The sequence below is a fragment of the Thermobia domestica genome, chromosome 7, assembly GCF_964235325.1.
Source record: "Thermobia domestica chromosome 7, izTheDome1.hap1.1, whole genome shotgun sequence".
NCBI lineage: Eukaryota > Metazoa > Arthropoda > Insecta > Zygentoma > Lepismatidae > Thermobia > Thermobia domestica.
Genome location: NC_137460.1, coordinates 30,645,794 through 30,666,179, shown reverse-complemented (window position 1 = coordinate 30,666,179; position 20,386 = coordinate 30,645,794). Strand labels below are relative to the sequence as shown.

The 20,386-nt window shown below is 34.6% G+C and overlaps 1 protein-coding gene across 2 annotated transcripts; it reads right to left on the bottom strand.

Moving 5' to 3' along the window:
• Positions 1 to 629: 629 nt before the first annotated feature.
• LOC145689971 (uncharacterized) lies at positions 630 to 19,918 on the bottom strand. Of its 2 annotated transcripts, none has more exons than XM_081764377.1 (3): positions 19,760 to 19,918; positions 6,187 to 6,933; positions 630 to 2,803 (listed from the first exon to the last, which is right to left on the bottom strand). In XM_081764377.1, exons 2-3 carry the CDS (start codon positions 6,807 to 6,809, stop codon positions 1,750 to 1,752), a joined length of 1,677 nt encoding a protein of 558 aa, XP_081620503.1. In that variant the 5' UTR covers positions 6,810 to 6,933; positions 19,760 to 19,918; the 3' UTR covers positions 630 to 1,749. The 2 variants fall into 2 exon arrangements, with proteins under 2 accessions (XP_081620503.1, XP_081620504.1); XM_081764378.1 differs by having other exon boundaries at positions 19,808 to 19,895.
• Between the last annotated feature and the right edge of the window lie 468 nt (positions 19,919 to 20,386).

Here is a 20,386-nt window from a genome sequence, read left to right as displayed (position 1 = left end):
CATTGACTCATTGCTACATGATTTCGACCTTTCTGCTCACATATGGTCTTTATTACTTGCACTTCGCATCTTCCAAGTAACATTGATTGCAAACTAGTCATCCTACTGTATTTATATAATTAATATGTGTTAAATAACCTACTAAATTCATAATAACACTAATAGTTGATTCGAGTATACGACGAAACATTTAACATTGTCTTAATGATCTAATGAACAAAAGTTCTTTGAACAAAGGTTAAATAAAATTCAGTATGCAAATATGAATGTGGTTTTGTTTTAGAGAAGGACTAACACTCACATTTGCTTGAAACCATCTGTAATTTCATTCATAGGTAGAGAAAATCAGGCAAATGTGAATCGTCGTTGAGCATTAAAGACCATTCTCTTGAGCCTAAGTATTAACACTTCTTTGCGAGAATATGTCTTTGACTTACCTACATGCGAAGATATTTCGAACAATACTGTATGTTTGGTGTTACCCTAATTAGAAGAATTTTGAAAAAAAAGCTAATTGTAGATTTAAAATGTCAAAAAAAAAAAAATAAGTTTATTAGTGGCCAAATGCAGGAAGTCATTTGAAGATAAGAAATTTGGTCAGTTTAGAACAAACTGGAAAAAAGGTGAGTTTATAACTTTATTTCGATCTATTTAAAACAATTATTGTGTACAACAAACAAGTACAGAGTGCAATTAAAATACAGTAAAACTGATTGAATATACTGAAAAAGACTCTATGAACACATATTTGAAATAGTTAATATCGAATTCTACTGAAAAAATACTTAAATTAAAGGTACTCCAATCCGGAAAAAAACATACATCCCTCCTGGTAGAAACCTAAATGCAGTTCTCTATGCATTAGTATTGAGAAAAGACGTCTAAACACAGGATTCAATTCGCAACTTATATTTCTCAATCTTCCAGTCATTACCTGCGTATGTAATATTTTTAGACAATAACGAACATGAAAAATACATATATAAATATTCGTATGTTCATATCTATCGCAGTTAAATATCAGCCAGAATATATACATTTTACCCGTGTGTATATCTAAATCAAGAACTTTCAAGGTTGTTTTTCGTAATTTAGTAACCCATCACAGAATGCTTGGAGTCCTAACCGAAGTCCAATAAGTATTACTTTGTTTTATAATGAGACGAACGAATAGTGTAACAAAAGATCGTAGCATACATTATCAGTAACTTTCAGGAAAATAACATTATAAAAAGTTCCACTCAATCGAAAAAAGAACTCGGATCTGTCAGGTGAGAAAATTATGAACAGAGCGGGATAATTTTCTCTCCTGAAAATATTTCAACTTACAATCTTCGAATTTCTTCTTCTTTTCTTTACGCGAATGCTTTGAACATTGGCTATAAATATTAAACCATCCATAGGCGGCGCTAGGAATTTGGTGGGTGCAGGCTAGGATAGAACAACACATGCTAACATTGTTGCAAGAATGCTCTGCACTATTGAGTCTTAAGATCTCAAAAATAATCCCTAAGTTTTTCTCAAAAATGAAAAAAACTAGAAAAACACAGTATGATAGCAACTAACTTATGAGAGACTTAAAAATTCACTTAAATATATAAAAATACAGGAAACAAGAAATATAAAAAATTGAAAGAATTATTGTAGGAAATCTGAAAATCGAAGTTAATGTGGGTGCAGCCGCACCCACTGCACTCACTGTGGTGCCGCCTATAAAACTATCTCAAAAACTGTATACATTTTCCATATTTAAAATTTTCCTCTATGAGTTTTCATGTGTTGTAAAAGACCAAATGGTCTCGTGTATCTTCTTCCGCATTCTTTACATTCAAAAGGTTTCTCTTCGGCATGAACAGACATATGATTTTGGAGAATATATTTAAGTTTGAATTTTTTCCCACACGTATCACACTCAAAATGTTTCTCTCCTGTATGGATTTTATGATGCCGCTGTCGCGCTGCTGACTGTGTGAATGTCATTGAACAGTAAAGGCATTTATATGGACGTAATCCAGTATGAATTCGTATGTGAACTTTCAGTTCGCTTCTATCATAGAAGATTTTATTACAATCATTGCAGGTGTAAGGTGTAATTCTCAGGTGACGTTTCATATGGTTTAATAAATTGTTTCTATTATCAAAAAATTTGGCGCAATATTCGCATTTTAAAGTTTGCCTTTTATTGTGTTTCTTTGAGTGAGAATTAAGATCAATCTGCAATTTAAATGATGCATCACATTTGTTGCACTTATATTTCTTGTGTGAGACGTGTCTTTTCATGTGAATGTAGCAGTTGCCATACTGTGCAAATGTTACCCCGCAAATGTTGCACTTAAATGGTTTCTGCCCTGTGTGGAGAACTCTGTGTCTTTTTACACTGCCCTGCTCAGTAAATTTTGCTCCACATATTTCACATTTATATCTTTTTTCTTTAGTGTGTACTACTAAATGTCTCTCCAATCTCTCTTTATAAACGAACGACCTTCCACAATCATTGCAATCATAAAACCTCACTTCTTTATGGTGCAAACGATGTCTCCGCAACTGACTTCTGTAGAAAAACTGTTTCGAACAGTATCCACATTTAAAAGTTTTGTTAAAGGATTTTAAAGAAGTATATGATCGTCTACCTTTTAGATCTGTTTGCTCACAATTTTTGTTTTGTTCAGTGTGTGTCTGAAGTTGCTCTTCAGTTGAAGATACTTTAGTAAATGATTTGCCAGTGCTTCCTTCTGGATGTTTCAGAACACTAACAGTAAATTTTAAGGGATCAGAATTGCTCTCAAATCCACAATCCGGATACCTGAAAAAAAAGAAAATAAAATACACTATATATTTTTATTTATTTATAAGTATGGTCAGTAAGTATGCTGTTTTTCACTATATACGACAGTCCCAAAAAATGATAAATTTGCTACGGTTGTATTAGCAACTAATTATCTAGTTTTGAAGATTTCAGTGGAAATACTTATTTGATTTAAAATTTAGCAAAAAAAAAAATAATTAAAAATTGGCTACCAAATTTGAAGATCAAATCAAGTACTCAGAAACTAAACATCGAGATTATAACAGAAAACAATTCACAAAAGTTGTATTTTTGTTTTTTACAAGGGCCACCTATACAGACAAACATATTATACATATTACATTTAATATTCTTAATATATGGAACTTTCTAAGGACTAGACTGCTGTAGATCATTATTTGAGGTGCATATGTATTTTGTTATTTAGAAAATTGTAAAAAGAAATTAAACAATGTATAGCTTCTCTTAATTACTTACTAATGTAATATCACAATAATATCATCCAGCAGTACTCGTTTCATTAAAATAAAAGTAAACAAGGCTATCAGAACTTTTCACCTACTCACAATAATTTGGACTTGGAAGCACTTTCCCCCTTATTTTATATTTCGAGTTAATCTAAGTATGGATAATCTTGCATTAATATAGTGTTCCCCGCGTCAAAGCAAATTTATTATAAGTACGTATTTCCATTAATAAAATTTATAATTGTTTGTTTAATTACCTTACTTTTCTTTGATTTTGATCAATTCCTTTATGCCTACAGTTTTAAGTCAATCAGCGTTGCAAATATCTCAATAACTGAAATAGTTCCTGTTCGATTTGGTTCTTACTGTTTTCTCTTTCTAGAACAATCGCAATTTCTCCCTTGTTTTCGTCATTTATTTTGTTATGTTAGTTCAATTTTAACATCTGCCTTTAATAGCGCTTTACTTATTGAATTTGAGTAACGTGCAAACATTACGAAGATAGTTACAATGTGGAAACTAGCAATACAAAATTACAGAAAGCTTCAATTTAACGGACGAATTGAAGTGAAAAGGTGTACTTAAATCATCCAATTGTGTTATACATTATAAATATAAAACATTTAATGCAATATTTTTTTAACAAAAAAAGATTAATTACTACTGCATATATACACATGAGTGAAAACTTATCCCCCATTCGAAAAGTATTTGATAAGTTCGTGCAGCGATGTAAGGGAAGTGATACATTGTTAATGACAATTGAGAAAATGTTGAAATTATCTCGTGGAAGTTGTGCAACATACTTAAGTTCTGAGAACTCATACTTTTGCGCTTTGTATTTAGAATTTACTTCTTGCTTTCTATTATTTACGCGCTGAGCATTATATTCTAGATTTTTTAAAAAAAATTAGACAGAAATATTTCATGTACAACTTTTTGTAAAATGTTGAGTAATGCATGCACAAGTAAAAATTGTTAATATGGAGATAATTGTAGTTCACTTTCCACATGTTTTAATAAATCTTTCAGCACAATATATTACTTTAATGTTTCAATTTGAGAATCTCATAGTGAGCAAAATATCAATATAAGTCACCAAACGAAAACCATAATAATACGTTAAATGCATATTTTTATGGTGTAAGTGGGGGTGCACACAACCCACAAAGATACCTACTAAGTTGCTGAGATGTATTTTGTATTTTACAGGAAATTACCATATTTCCAAAACCGTTTTGCTCACCACTCATATACAACCTCTTTCAACTCCTTCTGATTATCAGTCTTCAAATGTCTACAATAGGTTATCTCAGAACGAGAATTCCTTGAATAGTCTTTAACAGAATACTTACACACACATTCTCTTAGCATATATTATGCTTTGGGCATAGTTCAAAATTTTTTCCTTAGCATCTTCTTCGAAAGCTATATTTGCGCATGCATCACTTTCCAACCTCGTAACCAGCCCTAGTTTTGTGCTGCTGTCGAGTATTCGTTTAGGGTTTTTATTAATTTTTGTCACAACATCGTAAAAGAATACGAAAAATATGAGCAAAGAATGTCATACGACCAGATAAGCAACAATAGATATGGGTCAAGTCATGTAAAGGAATTGACCAGCAACTATCGGTCAGTTCCCGAAAGAGTAATTTATATCTAGTATCCTCGCAAAGTGTTCATAAGATACACGATTTACAAATGGAATCGCCCGCTCCAAATTTTGCTCCTCGCTTCTCATATCCGTTGAACGGAAGTTAACAAGACCGAAAGATGAGTGTAACTACTTTCTAATTAACTCTACAATTGCAAATCAACAATCATGCCATAAACGCAATGCAATACTTAAAGCATCAAATAAAATGGCTAAAACTTAACAAGCCATTATTACTGTTTAATTCTCCATTACCGAAGTACATTTGAATTCTCCATTATTAATCTAATTATCGAAGTACATGACACTATTTATCAAAGATTATACATTAACGCAAGTCATTAGTAGCCATATGATTAACCTAATTATGAAAGTGAGAAACATATCGCTAATATAAATGTATATAACATATGAAGAGAACACGGAAAGAAGGAGCTAATCGACATTTTACATTTCTATCTGGAGAAGCAATTTAATATGTTGATGGCCCTTTCTTTCCCTATATGGCTTTTTCTTGTGTAAGTTACTCTGCAACTAGACACTTTTCACAATACTTGCATTGAGAAGTACAAACTAGCACCAACATGTGATGTCCATATCGACTTTTTCGCGAAAATTGCAATGAGCCCCTTTTTCCGTGTACCCTTCATGTAAGTAACACTGGACTAAGTTATTGCTGATATCTCTGCATTAACTCGTATCTTTTGTATATCACGCATTTTATTCTAATAAAGTTGTTTTAGCACAAATACGAATTATTTTATAATTTCATGTATATAGTATTTTACCCAAATATGATTTGACCTTTTTGGTAATTCATTCACTTTAGCTCATATCACTACAAGCAAATATTTCCTTTTGTTTAGAAAGTAGAATTATTTTCTCCTTTGCTTTTTTTAAATACAAAATAGTTATACTTCCACACTTTCTTCGTATCACCTTCGATTAGATTGTAGGGAAGCTGCACAGGCCCGTATCCAGGGGAGGTTTACGGGAGCCCGGCCTCCCTAAATTTTTAGTGGCACTCTCCTAAAAATTTCACGGTAGACTTGCAAATGAACTGTAGTATGGTGGTGAACTAAAAAGTGGTTGGATCGACCCCTCCCCTAACTTCTACAGCCTCCCTAAATTTCTGAGCCGGCTACGGGCCTGGAGCTGCATTCTACTTTACACTTAGTATTAATTTCTAAATTATTATTATTATTGTCGTCGTTATATGTAGTATTAATTGTCACTTTTAATTACAAATCTAGTCATACCTTTCATTTGAAGAATCTGTAGCATGTTCAGTTTCAATTTCCTTAGTGCTGGATTTCTTGTCTGCTAAAAGGTTACCTACACTCTTTACGAAATTATCAACTACCGATATTTTCGTGAATGTTTGAAGCTCCAATGGCTCTATCTTGATCGAAGAAACTGTATACTTATATTCCAACGATGTGTTCGTTTCACCAGCTTTACTTGAAACGTCACTACAATTTTCATTTACTGCATGTGTATATTTATTTAATAGTTTAGTATCAATCATCGCCTTATTTTTGCTGGAGTAATGCTCCCCATTACTATTTGCAGCAACACTTTCTTTTCCATCAGTAATGTTTTCAGTCTTTAGTTTATCTGCTCGCAGAGTCAAAATTTCATTTATTTCGTCGTAGTTATTCGGAACTGACGGCTTTTCTATTTTTAGCTGAAATTTGTCTTCATGATATAAATTGTCAAATTCTTTAATGTGTTGAGAAGCTGAAAATACTTGTTCTTTGTTATTTATCTCACGTTTCAGAATACAGTGATCCGAAACTTTTATTTTTATGTTAGCTTGTGGTTCGCTTAACACAGAAGGCAATCGCTCACACAAAACAATAGCTTCTTTAAGAACAAACATTTTGATAAACCAAAATTATATTCCAGGATTCAAACTTATTTGATCTTCATATTCCTTCCTTCCAAGCTTGCATGATTAACTTGAAGTAGCTTAGCAACAACTTGGCAGGTTCCTACGTTAACACCTGCAAAGCATAGAACAACATTTATAGGTTAATATTGTACAATATAATAATTGTTTGATTAAAGTGGTAGGGACAGCAATGCAAATAGAAATCTTAAAACATTGCATATTGCGTTTCTCGCATTATATGACATGGGCATATGTAGTTATCTTTTCTTCAGACAAAACCCTACTGAACATTTCAAAATATAGTTATAAAACAATCATAAAATATATTTATCCTCTTGTACGCATATTTGCGGATCCCAAACGTTTCAGATATCCTCTGATCTGATTGGTTGATACAGATACGATATCACGAGACATGATCTACAATAGCACAAAGTAAACGACAAATGTTGTCGGCTTTGGTGGGTTAGCGCAACATGGTAGTAAAGAAAATGTTTTTAGCGTGGGTTCAAATCCTGCCTACGGACAATTTTTTTTACTACTTTTAAAATTTTTTATAACACTTCTTTCGTTAAAATAAGATTAAAAATAATATTCAAAAAGTGATTTAACGATCATTTTTTTAAAATTTTCATTAAACTTCTTTCATTAAAATAAGTTTGCCCTCACCTAATGTAGTAGTAGTAGTTGTTGTAGTAGTAGTAGTAGGATGAGGAGGAAGAGGAGGAGGAACGGGTTAGAAGCTCCGCAGAGGTTGTTTGAGTTCAGTTCTCGACATTAAATTGGCAAGAATGCTGAAACGTTTGGGATCGGCAAAAATGCCTCCTGTACTTTGTATAGTAGAAAATTAGAGATCAATTTTGTTTGTAATATATATATATATATATATATATATATATATATATATATATATATATATATATATATATATATATATATACAGTGGCGTATTTACGATTTTGTTTCGGGAAGGGCTTTGCTAACTTTCGGGGGGGCTTTGCCTGTAAATGTGAAAATTCTGCAAGATATTTCATTTACTTTATATACTAAGTGATTTCGGGGGGGCTTAAGCCCGGAAGCCACCCCCCTAAATACGCCACTGTATATATATATATATATATATATATATATATATATATATATATATATATATATATATATACGCAAGCTGAAATAATACTCCAATATATTTTACTACCCTTATAATACCCTTCCTTTCCGAGCCTTGTATGTATATATATATAAGGGATAATAATATGGTTTGAAATACTTTGTACGTCCCAGTATGAACCAACTATTTCCGTTTTTGCTTGCGAAATAATTCTAATTCCATCCTTTCCACTTATTACACAGATGGGTCGACGCAAATTTAATATTCTAATTTGTAATCTTCTGACGACAAAAGTGTAATTAACAAGATTACTTAATATCTATCTATTTCTTCTCAAAATAATCAAAATATATTAAGTACAACAATAATAATTATACGAGGAGAGTATACCTCTTTTTATTATTCATTTTAACGTAAATAACAAGTTATATTTTAATTGATCTGGCTGATTTATTACACTACACTTCAGTTGGTAATTTTCCTGTCATTGTGTTTTCGTATTCTTCAGTTTTCAGAGTTCTATATTCAAGAAGGATCGCTGGTGCCAATGATTCACACAAGGCTGGAGATTTACAGGTAAAATATATCACTAGACAATATTGCATTAGTAATTTATTTATCCAAGTGGGATACCTGTAGTTGAAGAAATTAAAGAGGAAAAAGCAAAATTGTTTAGGATGCATTCTTCTACAAGCAGGCCATGTGGATGTTTTGTTTGCATTGATTTTTTTTTTTTTTTTTTTTTTTGTTAAAGTTAAGCGACACAAATATTACCTAAATTTACAGGTAAACGTGTTGGTGTGAAAATTTAATAATTATAATTTTACTTTAAGAACAGATTTAATTGTTGTTCTGTATTTTTTCTTGTGGAAAAGAAAGGAAGGAAATATTTTAAACCAAACCATGTATATTACTCATTGTAGCTGCATGCTTCTGTAATAGCCCGGTACGCTGTTAATACTTAAGTAAATAGGTCAAGCTCGTTACGCATATACTGAACACACAGATTTTATCCATATATAAAGCTTATTCAAGTCATTAAATTTGTGGAAGTTTTCCCATAACTAAGTTTACATTACGAAACTACACAGCAAATGGTTTAGGGTCAATCCTAGTGATGGGCAAACCGATTCACCTCTGAGATCGACTCTTAATAGTTCGCTCACTAAAATGAATCGGTTCATTTGAATAGCTCAGCAACTCACTCATATTTTTACAACGGGGAGAGGGGGGAGAGGGATTGTATTATCAGACTAAATGCATTATATAAAACAAATTTAAAAGGTGTAACTGCTATTTTAGATTAAAAATATATTTCTATTAACAAATTTATCTTTTAAAAAATCACAGGAAATTACAATTTTAGACTAATGCAAATTATAATTAACAGATGTAATATACACAAAAATGCAATTCAGATACAAAATACCATACAAATTAGACTGAATAAAAGTACTATTAATAAGGGTGAAAATAAATCGCAAATAAAACAAAAGCTATATGCAAATTACACCCTAAACGAATCAAAATACACAATGCAAAATATTATAACTTTAGAATCAATGCTACAGCGATAGAATTTAAGAATTACTGCAAAAGTGTTACAACTTTAAACTCAATGCCAAAAATATTATAATTTTATTACAACGTCGTGAGAAACTAAATTTTTTATAAAAATATTGGCAAAAACTTCCCCTAAGAATACACATTTCAATAGAAGTAACGAGTTTCCCCGTGGCTAAGCGGTCAGCGTACGCGTCTTCGGTGGGGGAGGCCCGGCGTTCGATTCCCGGTGGAAGCTCATGTGGTTCGGGTTCCACGTTCCCCATGCCGTAAACGTCGCCAATACCTAGTGACCCACTTGCGGGTAAATGTTGATCGTCGATATAGCGACGCGTCGAAGGATTGCCGCTAGTGTCCCATTGTCGGCATGGTTTCATCGAGTCGAAACAGATATCTCGAGTCGGATGTTGAAGTTACCATTGCGTAGCAGCGAGGACTTCGTTTTGGTTCGCGCTCCTTCGATTCATCGTAGAAAATCGCGCAGGGACCAACACGAACTATCGCCAGTGTATGTGCATGCGGTTATTATTATTTCCTGACGAATTGTTCCTAGAGTGAGCTCCGGGGGCAAGAATAATCTCTGCCTGAACATCATGAAGTGAAACATCTTGAGATAAGTGCGATAATTGTATGAATTCAGATAGCAACTGTCGTCGATCATTAGAAAGTGAGTACGGTAAAACTATGAAATAAATACGCGTTATTTTGTTATAAAATTATATGGCGAATGCATTTTATCTTATCCCAAACAGTTACCGTTGAATATATACGGTTAAAGGATCACTGTGATTGACCAAATTAGAAAGATCCCGATTTATCCCTTTACAAGCGACTTTTCCCTCATCGCCTGTGTGGCGAAGTCAGAAGAACACTCGCCTAGTAATCATAAGGTTGGTGGTTCGAGCCCGTTCCAGGGTGATTTTTGGTATCTTTTTTTAGTGTTATTTCCACTCATCTTAATGTAAAAAATCACACATATAGGCGATTTAACATATTTTGTGGGAGTAATTTTGTAGTTCATTGGCGTTTCGTCGCGTCTCTGCCACTGGTGGTATAATTTTCAAAACGGAAAAGGGGCCATCGCGAATCGTCGCTGCTGTGCCGCCAATTTTTGGCGAGATGTCGCTAGTTACCCATCGGTGGTCCACCGACGCTTACGGCAGGGGATTAATAAGTAGGTCCACGTTTCACATAGCCTCGCTGCTGAAGTGAAATGAAATATTTTAGTTTAACGTCGCACCATTATGCCCTCTAGGCGAAAAGGGACGATGATTAAAGCAACTGAATGATGATGGATGAATTGATGGAATGAGAAAGTGGGAGGAAACGGAGTGCTCTGATAAAACCCACGGACATGATGTCCATCACAAACTTTCTTGAAAGGGGATCGAACCAGGGACCCCACGCACCTGAGGTGAGAGCTTTACTAATGAGCTACTATGCCTCGCTACTAAAAAGGACGCTAAAACTCAAAATTAGATCAAATGATGCCCGTGGCCAGCCCAAAAATGTAGGGGGCCCGGTAGAAGTTAGGGAGAGCGATCCAATCATATTATATTTCGTTACCATATTATAGGTCATTTCCAAGCTTTCCGTGAAAATTTTAGGGACAGTAAAAATATAGAAGTGGCCCGGCTCTCTTGCCGCCCGTAAATACGGGTCTGAATCAAATCAAAGTAATACAATAAAATTTAATTCGAAGTAGGTGTTAACTATACCCAAAAATTCATTTTAAACGGTTCAACTGTTTTCCCGTGATGTGATTACAAGATTCTTCTCATTTATATATAATAGATTTATTCTGTCAATAATATAATATTCAATGTTGGGAAGTAACGTAACGCAAGTAACGCGTTACTTGTAACGCGTTACTTTTTAAGTAACGTTTCTTAGTAACGCGTTACATTTTTTCCAAAGTAACTGTAACGGTAACGCGTTACAAATTTTTAAGTAATGTACCTAGTTTGCGTTACTTTTTTCGCGTTACATTTCGGATGAGTAACTACAATATATGTATATTTTTTTTCGGAAACAAATGTTTCTTTCTTGTAAGTGAATTTCTCAGAATGAAACAATCGAGCATGAACTAAGTATACCAGTGACCGACAGTCACAGACACACAGAGAAACAGATAAGTTCGTAATGCCACTTTCTGTTTTTTGAAGATGAGGACAGCCTTAGGGAAATCACGTGTACTGATTGCAAGCACCTGGAAGATTTTGTCGTAGAATTTTGACAGCTCCAAATTATTACATTCAGTGAGTGAACTAGGAGTGCAATGATACCGGTAGTCTATTTTACTTTGATTGGTGTTCTTTTTATAAAGATGGAGAACGAAAATATTTTACCGTTCGAACATTTGAAAGAATACTTTTTTCTTAAAAGCTAAGGATGATGGTGGACAGAATTTAAAAGTAAAGTGTCTGAAGTGCCCAGGCGGAAAATATTTAACAACAACTAGGGTGCCATAAATAACGATTTACACTAAGGGGTTAATATGAATAAACTGTGTTCTGATGAGCAGGCCTACTTTATTACTAGAAAAGAGTTTGCTGATGATATGTAATATTGGAGTTCTTTCAGATCAGTTTGCTTATCCCAGAGTTCCGTTGATTATAGAGTAGTGTAATGTTTCTCTATATTCTGTATTTTTAATTTTACATAACAACATTGTTATTATTATATAATTAGTTTAGCAGAATAATAATAAGCAACCATTTTTTCTAACGCATAGGGATGAGCACGAGTCAAGCTAAAAGTCGGCTCGACTCGAATTCAAGTCGAGTTTCGAGTCAAGTCAAGGGTAATATCCTCGAGTCGAGTTGCGAGCCGATTCAGTTTTTCGCGTCGAGTTTCGAGTCCAATCGAGTTTGATAAATGGCTTTAAGTCGTCTTGAAATCATGGCCTGATTACACTGGAAAACGAAAACCATGAGAAATGTAAGTTAAACAGTAATATGGAATACTTGTTGCTCACGAGAGGGGACACTGCTCGCATCTCGTCTCCTCTCAATAGCGAGACCACAAGAGATTTTTTATAACAAGCTCAGCTCGGCTCGGCTCAACTGAGAAGATGGCTCGAGCCGGCTCACTTGGGTTAAACCTGCGGCTCGAGCTGGCTCTGTAGGGATGAGCCATTTGCTCGGTTCGGCTCAACTGAGCCGAGTCGGTTGGGTGAGCTGTTGGCTCGGCTCACTTCTCGGTTCGGGTCGATAGTGAATGAGCTGTGAGCTGAGCTGCTCGAGTCGTTGACAATTTCAAACCCTGGCCGAGCAGTTTTGGAGATATTTGGCCAGTGCCCTATAACTTTTAACAGTGTTTGGCTCGAGCCCGAATACTCAACCTAGACCCTCAACCTAAATGCAGAAGCTCGTGAACAATGTCCTTGACTCCTAGACTTCACGACTACAATCAACTAGTTTTTTAGTATTCAAATTTTTTAGTATACAAACCGCCTATCTTTCATTTTTATATACAGTGTTGTTATAATTAATAATAATAATAATAATAATAATAATAATAATAATAATAATAATAATAATAATAATAATAATAATAATATAAGTTGTATTAGTAGTAGTGTCATTGATAATAATTGTACTGTCTGTGTAATATACTTGAAGAATGTACTCGAAACTACACACCGGATTTGGCTCGAGTCGACTCGAAATTCGACCCCAATTCGAGTCGATTTGGAGGAAATTTTTCGAGTCGAGTTCTCGGGTCGAGGGCAAAGATGTCTGCTTCTACCGAACCGAGTGTCAAACAAAACTCGCTTGAACTTGCTTGTGTCCATCCCTACGAGTAACGCAGTATGGCATTTTATCAATGTTACATTATATGGAAATGTTCATATATAAAGTAAAAATTTATCCTTGCATTTACATAAAGCGATTCAGAACGTGCAATAATAATAATAATAATAATAATAATAATAATAATAATAATAATAATAATAATAATAATAATAATAATAATAATAGCCGTAGTAATAGTAGTACGGAAAATTGAAGTCATAATTTTTTTAACATTTTTAAAGTTTCGGATCTAAAAGTAACGCGTTAGTAACGCGTTACTTTCGAAGTAAAGTAAATGTTACTTTTTGGGGGCAAGTAACGCGTTACTAACGCGTTACATTTTAAGAGAAAGTAAAGTAACTTGTAACGCGTTACATTTTTACAAGTAACTTACCCAACACTGATAATATTGCAGTCTAAGAACTGTTTCAAGTACAGGAAACATTAACAGAAGCATCGGTTCCACCCATTCCGATCCTGTGTGCTTCCATATAATTCAGTTATGTTGTAGATACAACTTACGGGAAATAGGGCGAATGTGCCAGTACTCAGCCTTCTAGCTCAAATTTTAAGTTTGAATGTAATTTTTGATTTTAATTTTGAACAGAATGAGACTTCTTCATGATATATGTATTCCCTATTTAATCTAGTTTACAATGAAAGGAGTGTTTTTAATGCCATTTTTAGGATTTTAATAATATTTATAAATTTCCTAAAATGTCGAAAAATACCAGTACTCAGCCACTACATTGTAGAACTCAGCCATTAACGAACCTAAAATCAGCCAACAAAATTCGAAACTAATGATAAAAACTAATGTAATACCATGGAGCTTTATTTATTTTGCTACATAACTACAAATATAACATATTACATTATAATTATCTAACAAAACATTATTTTTCGGAAAAACAGGAACAAAATTGTATTGAGCAATAACAAGGCTCCCGCTATGTAGTACTGGTATGTTCCTTTGTAAATTGTAATGGGCGAGGACGAATAATGACAACTGATATAGTGGATGAACTTCTTGGTGGAGACAATGTCTAGGAAAATTTTCTGTTTAACCTATAGGAGATAACCAACATCAAACTCATGTAAGGTAAGAACACTTCTTTTCGGCATTTATGAGAATTTTGACAGATAGTAGAAAAAGGCTCACATTAGAGAATCTTTCTAAATATTATGTTGTTTAGTGCCACTCCAGAAAATGATGTGATCGCTGTTTGTGCTGTTCAGGAACGTGAAAATTACGGGAAATACAATAAGTCAAAATATTTTCTTCATCAGTATGACTCCAGGAAGTGATGTTTCTGCAGTAGAAGATTTTAAATATAAGTGTATAAGATAATAAACAAGTAATAAGGTTGGTTGTAGTTCTCAACAGGCTATACATATCCTGTACCTTATTTCGACAATCAGTAATAATTTTGTTAATACATATATTCGGTAGAAGAATAGTTAGCTTAAACATCATTGAAACAGTCTTAAAAGTTAAATTTCGTAGTGTACAATAACTAAAAAAAGTGCTTAGATTTAATCTAACGTTCTCAAATGTCGTTTTCTGTAGCGTAAAACAAAAAAACATTTAAAAAAAAACACTATCAGATCATACAATGAACTATTTTTTAAATCCTAATTTGAACTTTTTCTGCAACCTAGAACTCCGAAGACTAGTAATGACTATGAATTGGTGATACATAAAGGGCATAAAAGTAGGTATACAGTTTATTATTTTTCAAATTGTCATCGCTGACATAATCAAACAATATTGAAAGACAGAAAATACAGAGAATTTCGATGGAAACGGGCTACAGCATTTGATACATCTCCACGAAGTAGAGTAACGATTTTCAGATAACTCAATAAATTTGATGAAACTGGCTTTATCTGTAATGCGTCAAAGAGAGATAGATCGGTCACTGCAACTATCGAGGAGAATAAAATATTTCTTGCGCAGACATTTATCCAAACCCAGAAAGATATTTAACAGAACAGCATATCATGAGTTACAGTTTTCCTTCAAGTCGTTGGGGCGTCTGATATAACGTTCAGATATATTTGAAAATGCGTTGGTCAAGATTACGGCATAAAATACTACAGGATGTTGTAGACAGCCGATTACAATTCTGTGAGGTAACGCTGAATGCAGAAAGACAAGTGATGGGATCATTCAAAAACTCTGTTAATCAGAGATGTGATTTTTAAACTCTTTTGCTCTGTTAATAAGCATCACTGTCTCTATCGTGCAACAAAACCCTTCTTTTATACTGGAACAATTGAATAAACTTGAAGATACTCTGGGAATACAGTTTGGGGCGAGTTCTCTTTCTTCACATAAAGCGGGTTAGCGGGTCTAGATCTTTTTTAAAATGGATGTTATCCACGATTTGTATCTTATTACGGGACACTGTTATTCCACAATAAGCGACATGGGAATGTCGACTTCTATTTACAGCTCCTCCGTACTATGGTGCAACAGTGTTAGAGTTTCTTGACAGTCAATTATCCAATGGTTCAGTAGGTCGACGTGGCTCATTTGAGTTTGCAACACGATCACTAGACCTCTCCAAAGTTTTTCTTTTTTGGGAAGGGGGGGGGTTATCAAAGATAAAGCACTTTCGAGGAAAATACAGATTATTGGCGACATGACTAATTTATTGAGAGAAGCGTCCTAAGAAATTAACAACATTAAGATCTCTGTACCAAACCTTAATTGAGTCTGAAACTAGACTGAGTGAATGTGTAAATACTGAAGGCTGGCACTTTGAGAATCTCAGAGGTTGCACTTGATTGTAACTTCCATTATCATAATTATTCCTTTTCTTTTAAAATCAAGAACTCATTTTGTACTGTATAACTAATAATAAAGAAAACAAGAACTCTTATAACTGTATATCTACTTTTGATCCCTCAATATGTTGAGTACATATTGGTCCTGAACATTATGACCATGTATTGGTGGCAGCGCCCTTACATGGAACTTTTTCTAGGCAACAAACATTAATACGCATATTTTAGCCCCTTGGAAAAAGTTTTTTTTTTTCTAATTCTTGGGCCTCCTCTTTCCATTTTTCTCTTACTCTTTATGGTCCCCCTGGACCCTGTGGGTCTTCCCTCACGGCAAGGTCTGCGGGACCGTTTGTTACGCCTCTGGGCCCGTTTCATATATGACAATTTAATTAAGGGGAGAATATTGACAAATCTCAAAGCCATACGAATAAATATCTTTTCTAGGGCCCCCTAATAGTAGACATTTTTTTTTTTACTGAAGTGGGCCCACATCTCAATTTTGTTTATTTACCTTTTGTGTGCTGTTTTGTTTATGTAATGTACTAAACCTGTTTGATGCTTCATTTATAATTTCATATTCGTATGTCTTAAAATGGATCCCCCTCAACCGGCGGAGCTTCCCTGGGGCAATTGCTCTCCTGTCCCCCCACAAGTTACGGCCCTGACTGGTGGTAGGGTGATATACCACTATGTATTTGCGGTATGAAGTATGTCTGTATTACAGATATATGAAATACCTAAGGATTATTTACTGTATACGTACTATGTTCTATACCATATTAGAGCCTTTCTATCTCAACTATGCCCCTTCTGGCGCTCTTGTCGCAATGTGATTTCCCGTACCTCCCTCGAAAGAAGAGAGACAAGTTGCTGTGGCCGAGATCTTTCAATTGTTGGATGCGAAAGCGTTGCCACAATTAATTATTTCACGGGCTTCGCTGTGGTCTGTCTTATTAGTTACTCTAAGTATCCTACGATCTTCACTCCTCAAGACAAAATGACTGTATGACAAAATTGGCAACACAGCTGAGCTCATTCACTTCTTTTCCCTAAGCGAAGGGAAGGTTTCATTCTCCAGAGGTTTTTTGGGGTGGGTGCGAAGTATAGTTAGCATATTTTCCGAGGATACCGGGGGAATAGACAGGCTCTAGTAGTTCAGCGTTAATTGTTGGATTTTTTCAATTATACATATCGATCCAATATTACAAAATATTGGACATTCTAGTGAAGAATAAATTAAGTGGTCTTTTAGTTTCAAATATATATATATTGTTGTCGTATGTGTGATCTTGTTCACTTCAACCATAGGTTGGGGGGCAACATAAAAATTTTAAAGCTTCTCTCTAACTTGGGAAGGCTGTTTAATACCTTGATATGGCCTCTTCTTCGTAACTACGTCTAAATATTCTATCCTAGCTCTTCCTCTCCCTGGTTTTCCTTCTGCCTTTCCCTCTATCAGCACTGTGATCCAATCGTAGTGCCGAATAAGATGGTCAAGCATGCTGTTTCTTCTTTTCCTACTATCTTCAAGATCTGTATAGTGTGTGTTTAATGTTTTTTTTTTTTTTTTTTTTGTAAGATATTGTATCTACTGCGCTTTTGTCATACGTTTGAAAATTTAGAGTATGCTTTCTGCCGGAGGCATTTGTCTTGCTCTTATTTATTGGTCCCTGAAACTAGGCATCTTATATACGCCACCTGATATTTCCTCAAATAAAAATACATGTCATTGAAAAACTTGTTACTCTATTCAAGAGCCATACTCCATGCAAGGTAAGCAGTAGTAAAGAAATAATAAAGGGGTTTTTGTTTAGCGATGGGGACCAGCCTTTTCATCAAAGTAGATACCTCGAATGGATATCTAATTGTTGACGTCAATTGGACCGGCCCGCGTGCAGTATTGCCAACTAGAAAAATTGAAACTTACCTAAATTTGGGCAAAAAATCGAAATTTTTGTTTATATATCCGTATCTATACGTCCGAGGGCGAGTCAACTGACGCTAGTTGAACACTTTGTTCTTACTGAACAAACGCAAACAATGAAGTAATTAGAAGCCTCACAAAAAAAATCGTATTTAGGTTCTAACCCTTGACTTTTCTAGTTTTTCTCTACTTTTCTGTTTAACGTAAACTATTTTTTTAAATTAAAAGCTTTGTTTCTTAAAGAAGTTGTTCGTCATGATACTTGTAGGATATATTAATGGTGTCCCAATGTTTATTTTAAGATAGTTTGCCTCTGTCTGGTGGCAGTGTTTCCAGAAAATAATAATTTCCGATTTTGGGCGAAAAGTTTGGGGAAAAAATAATGTTTTATCTCTATTATTTCCTTCTTGTAGGCTTCATTAACTAACAAACGTACCCCTATCTGAAAGCCTCCTCTTTGGCCTACAGAATGCACCATAAATTGTTTCAATAGGATAATTAGGGAAGCTGTAGCAGCGGCGTATTTGTTGATTTTTGCTTCTGGAGTGTAAAAAGTGTCACAATTTCATGTGTATGGTGAAATAGAATATTTTCTTTCTCTCTTTGTATGGCAGCCAGTGACTCAGGTTTTCACTGTACCTTGTGAATGCACCAAATAATCTTTTTAGGTGACTTGGACTCATGTGACAATATTTTCCGTACCAGCTACAAAAAATATTGAAATTCGGTAGGATTTTTTCTTTTTTTGTAAATTTTCACCCCTACATTTCCCTCAATAATTTCTCTCCCGTTGGCAACACTGCAATGCAATTTATATTTTAAAAAAGCCACATCCCTCTTCTAAAAAATAAGACCTTAACCATATCAATCGGATAAATAATCTTTGAGCAATAAGTCACTAACTGAAAATGTGGGAAAACGCCAAAATTAACCTGGGTCCGAAAGGGTTAATAGCGAAAAAGAGTAAGTCATTTGCATTTATACAAATAGCATGAAAAAGTAAAAGCCTACTTCAAATATAACTTCTAGTCACTACCTAGGAAAACTTAGTGCGTTTTACATATTTCTGTATCATGTCGGGCGTATCCACTTTCACTTCCCTTCTGCTTCATGAATCGAAATGGAAATCTTGCTTGTAGTGACAACTTACCACAGATTGCTGTGTGTTTTACGCCCTTTTATTGCGAGAAATGCGACGCTCCCCATAGAATACGATTGATGGAATTACTACCAGCCACTGGCGTATTTACGATTTTGTTTCGGGGGGCTTTGCTAACTTTATTCCTCGAAATGCAAAAATTCTGCAATATATTTAAATTACTTTAAAATAGTAAACAAAATTTCGGGGGGTTAAGCCCGGAACCTCCTCAAATACGCCACTAGTAACAGCTAAATAAGATAAAAGTGAATAGAATATGTACTGGTATTACTTGAGCTCATAATATCAATTTGAACAGATAAATAATATGGAAATGGTGTATCAATCTAACCTCGCACACGCGCTCATAACATGCCCAGTATGACTATTCTTGCAAATCTAAAATAAATTCATATACCGGTAACATTAGTTACAGCTATGTAGCTGGCTTCAACCTATACAGTGCTAAAGGGAAGTAGAAACGCCTGTTGTTATTTTTCAGCGAAAGCAGAGATTAGGGCAACGATGAACAGACATACGAAGTAGTAAACACAAACATATTGATGCACGTAATGCTTCATGTTTAAGTGTACAACATATAATTTTACTCACATAACTTCAGTAGCAACAGTAAAACATCTAATATTTCACTAAGCAAACCTAGGAGATCTTGACACGTATGGTATTTCGAACTGCATTCCCCTCCGCTAGCATTTTCGCCGATCCAAAGAGTTTAATCAAATACATGACAGACAGCACTCCTATCGGACAAATTAAATAATGACGTATTTGCGTACAGATAACTTCACGAAGTCTCAAGTTCAACTTCCTCTGATATGCTTGTTGATTTCCTCTTTCTTTGTATAATTTGTGTGTGAGAGAGAGAAGAGGAAGAAATCATTACCATTAAATGTTAAATATGTTGTATCATAATTTATTATTTATATTTCGCGTTTTACGCGATGCATATATGTTATGCATAAATAAGTATTTGTCCAGGTAGATATTTTAAAAAGAAACCACACATATATTTTATTCTTTGCTCTAATAAGGCCGTGATGGCTCAGTGGTAGAGCGTTCACCTCTGGTGCATGGGGTCCCTGGTTCGATTTCAGCTCGGTGGGGGGCACGGTGGCTCCGTGGTAGAGCGTTCACCTCTGGTGCTTGGGGTCCCGGGTTCGATCCCAGCCCCCGCCAAGTGAACTTTGTGGTGGACAAACACCGTGCTCGTGGGTTTTC

What these genes read in the sequence shown, in the direction of transcription:
- LOC145689971 (XM_081764377.1), bottom strand. Translation starts at nt 6,809, where the DNA reads ATGTTTGTTCTTAAAGAAGCTATTGTTTTGTGTGAGCGATTGCCTTCT. An exon ending in ACAGATTCTTCAAATGAAAG is followed by an intron (nt 2,804 to 6,186) that starts GTATGACTAGAT and finishes CTTTTTTTTCAG; the next exon opens with GTATCCGGATTGTGGATTTG.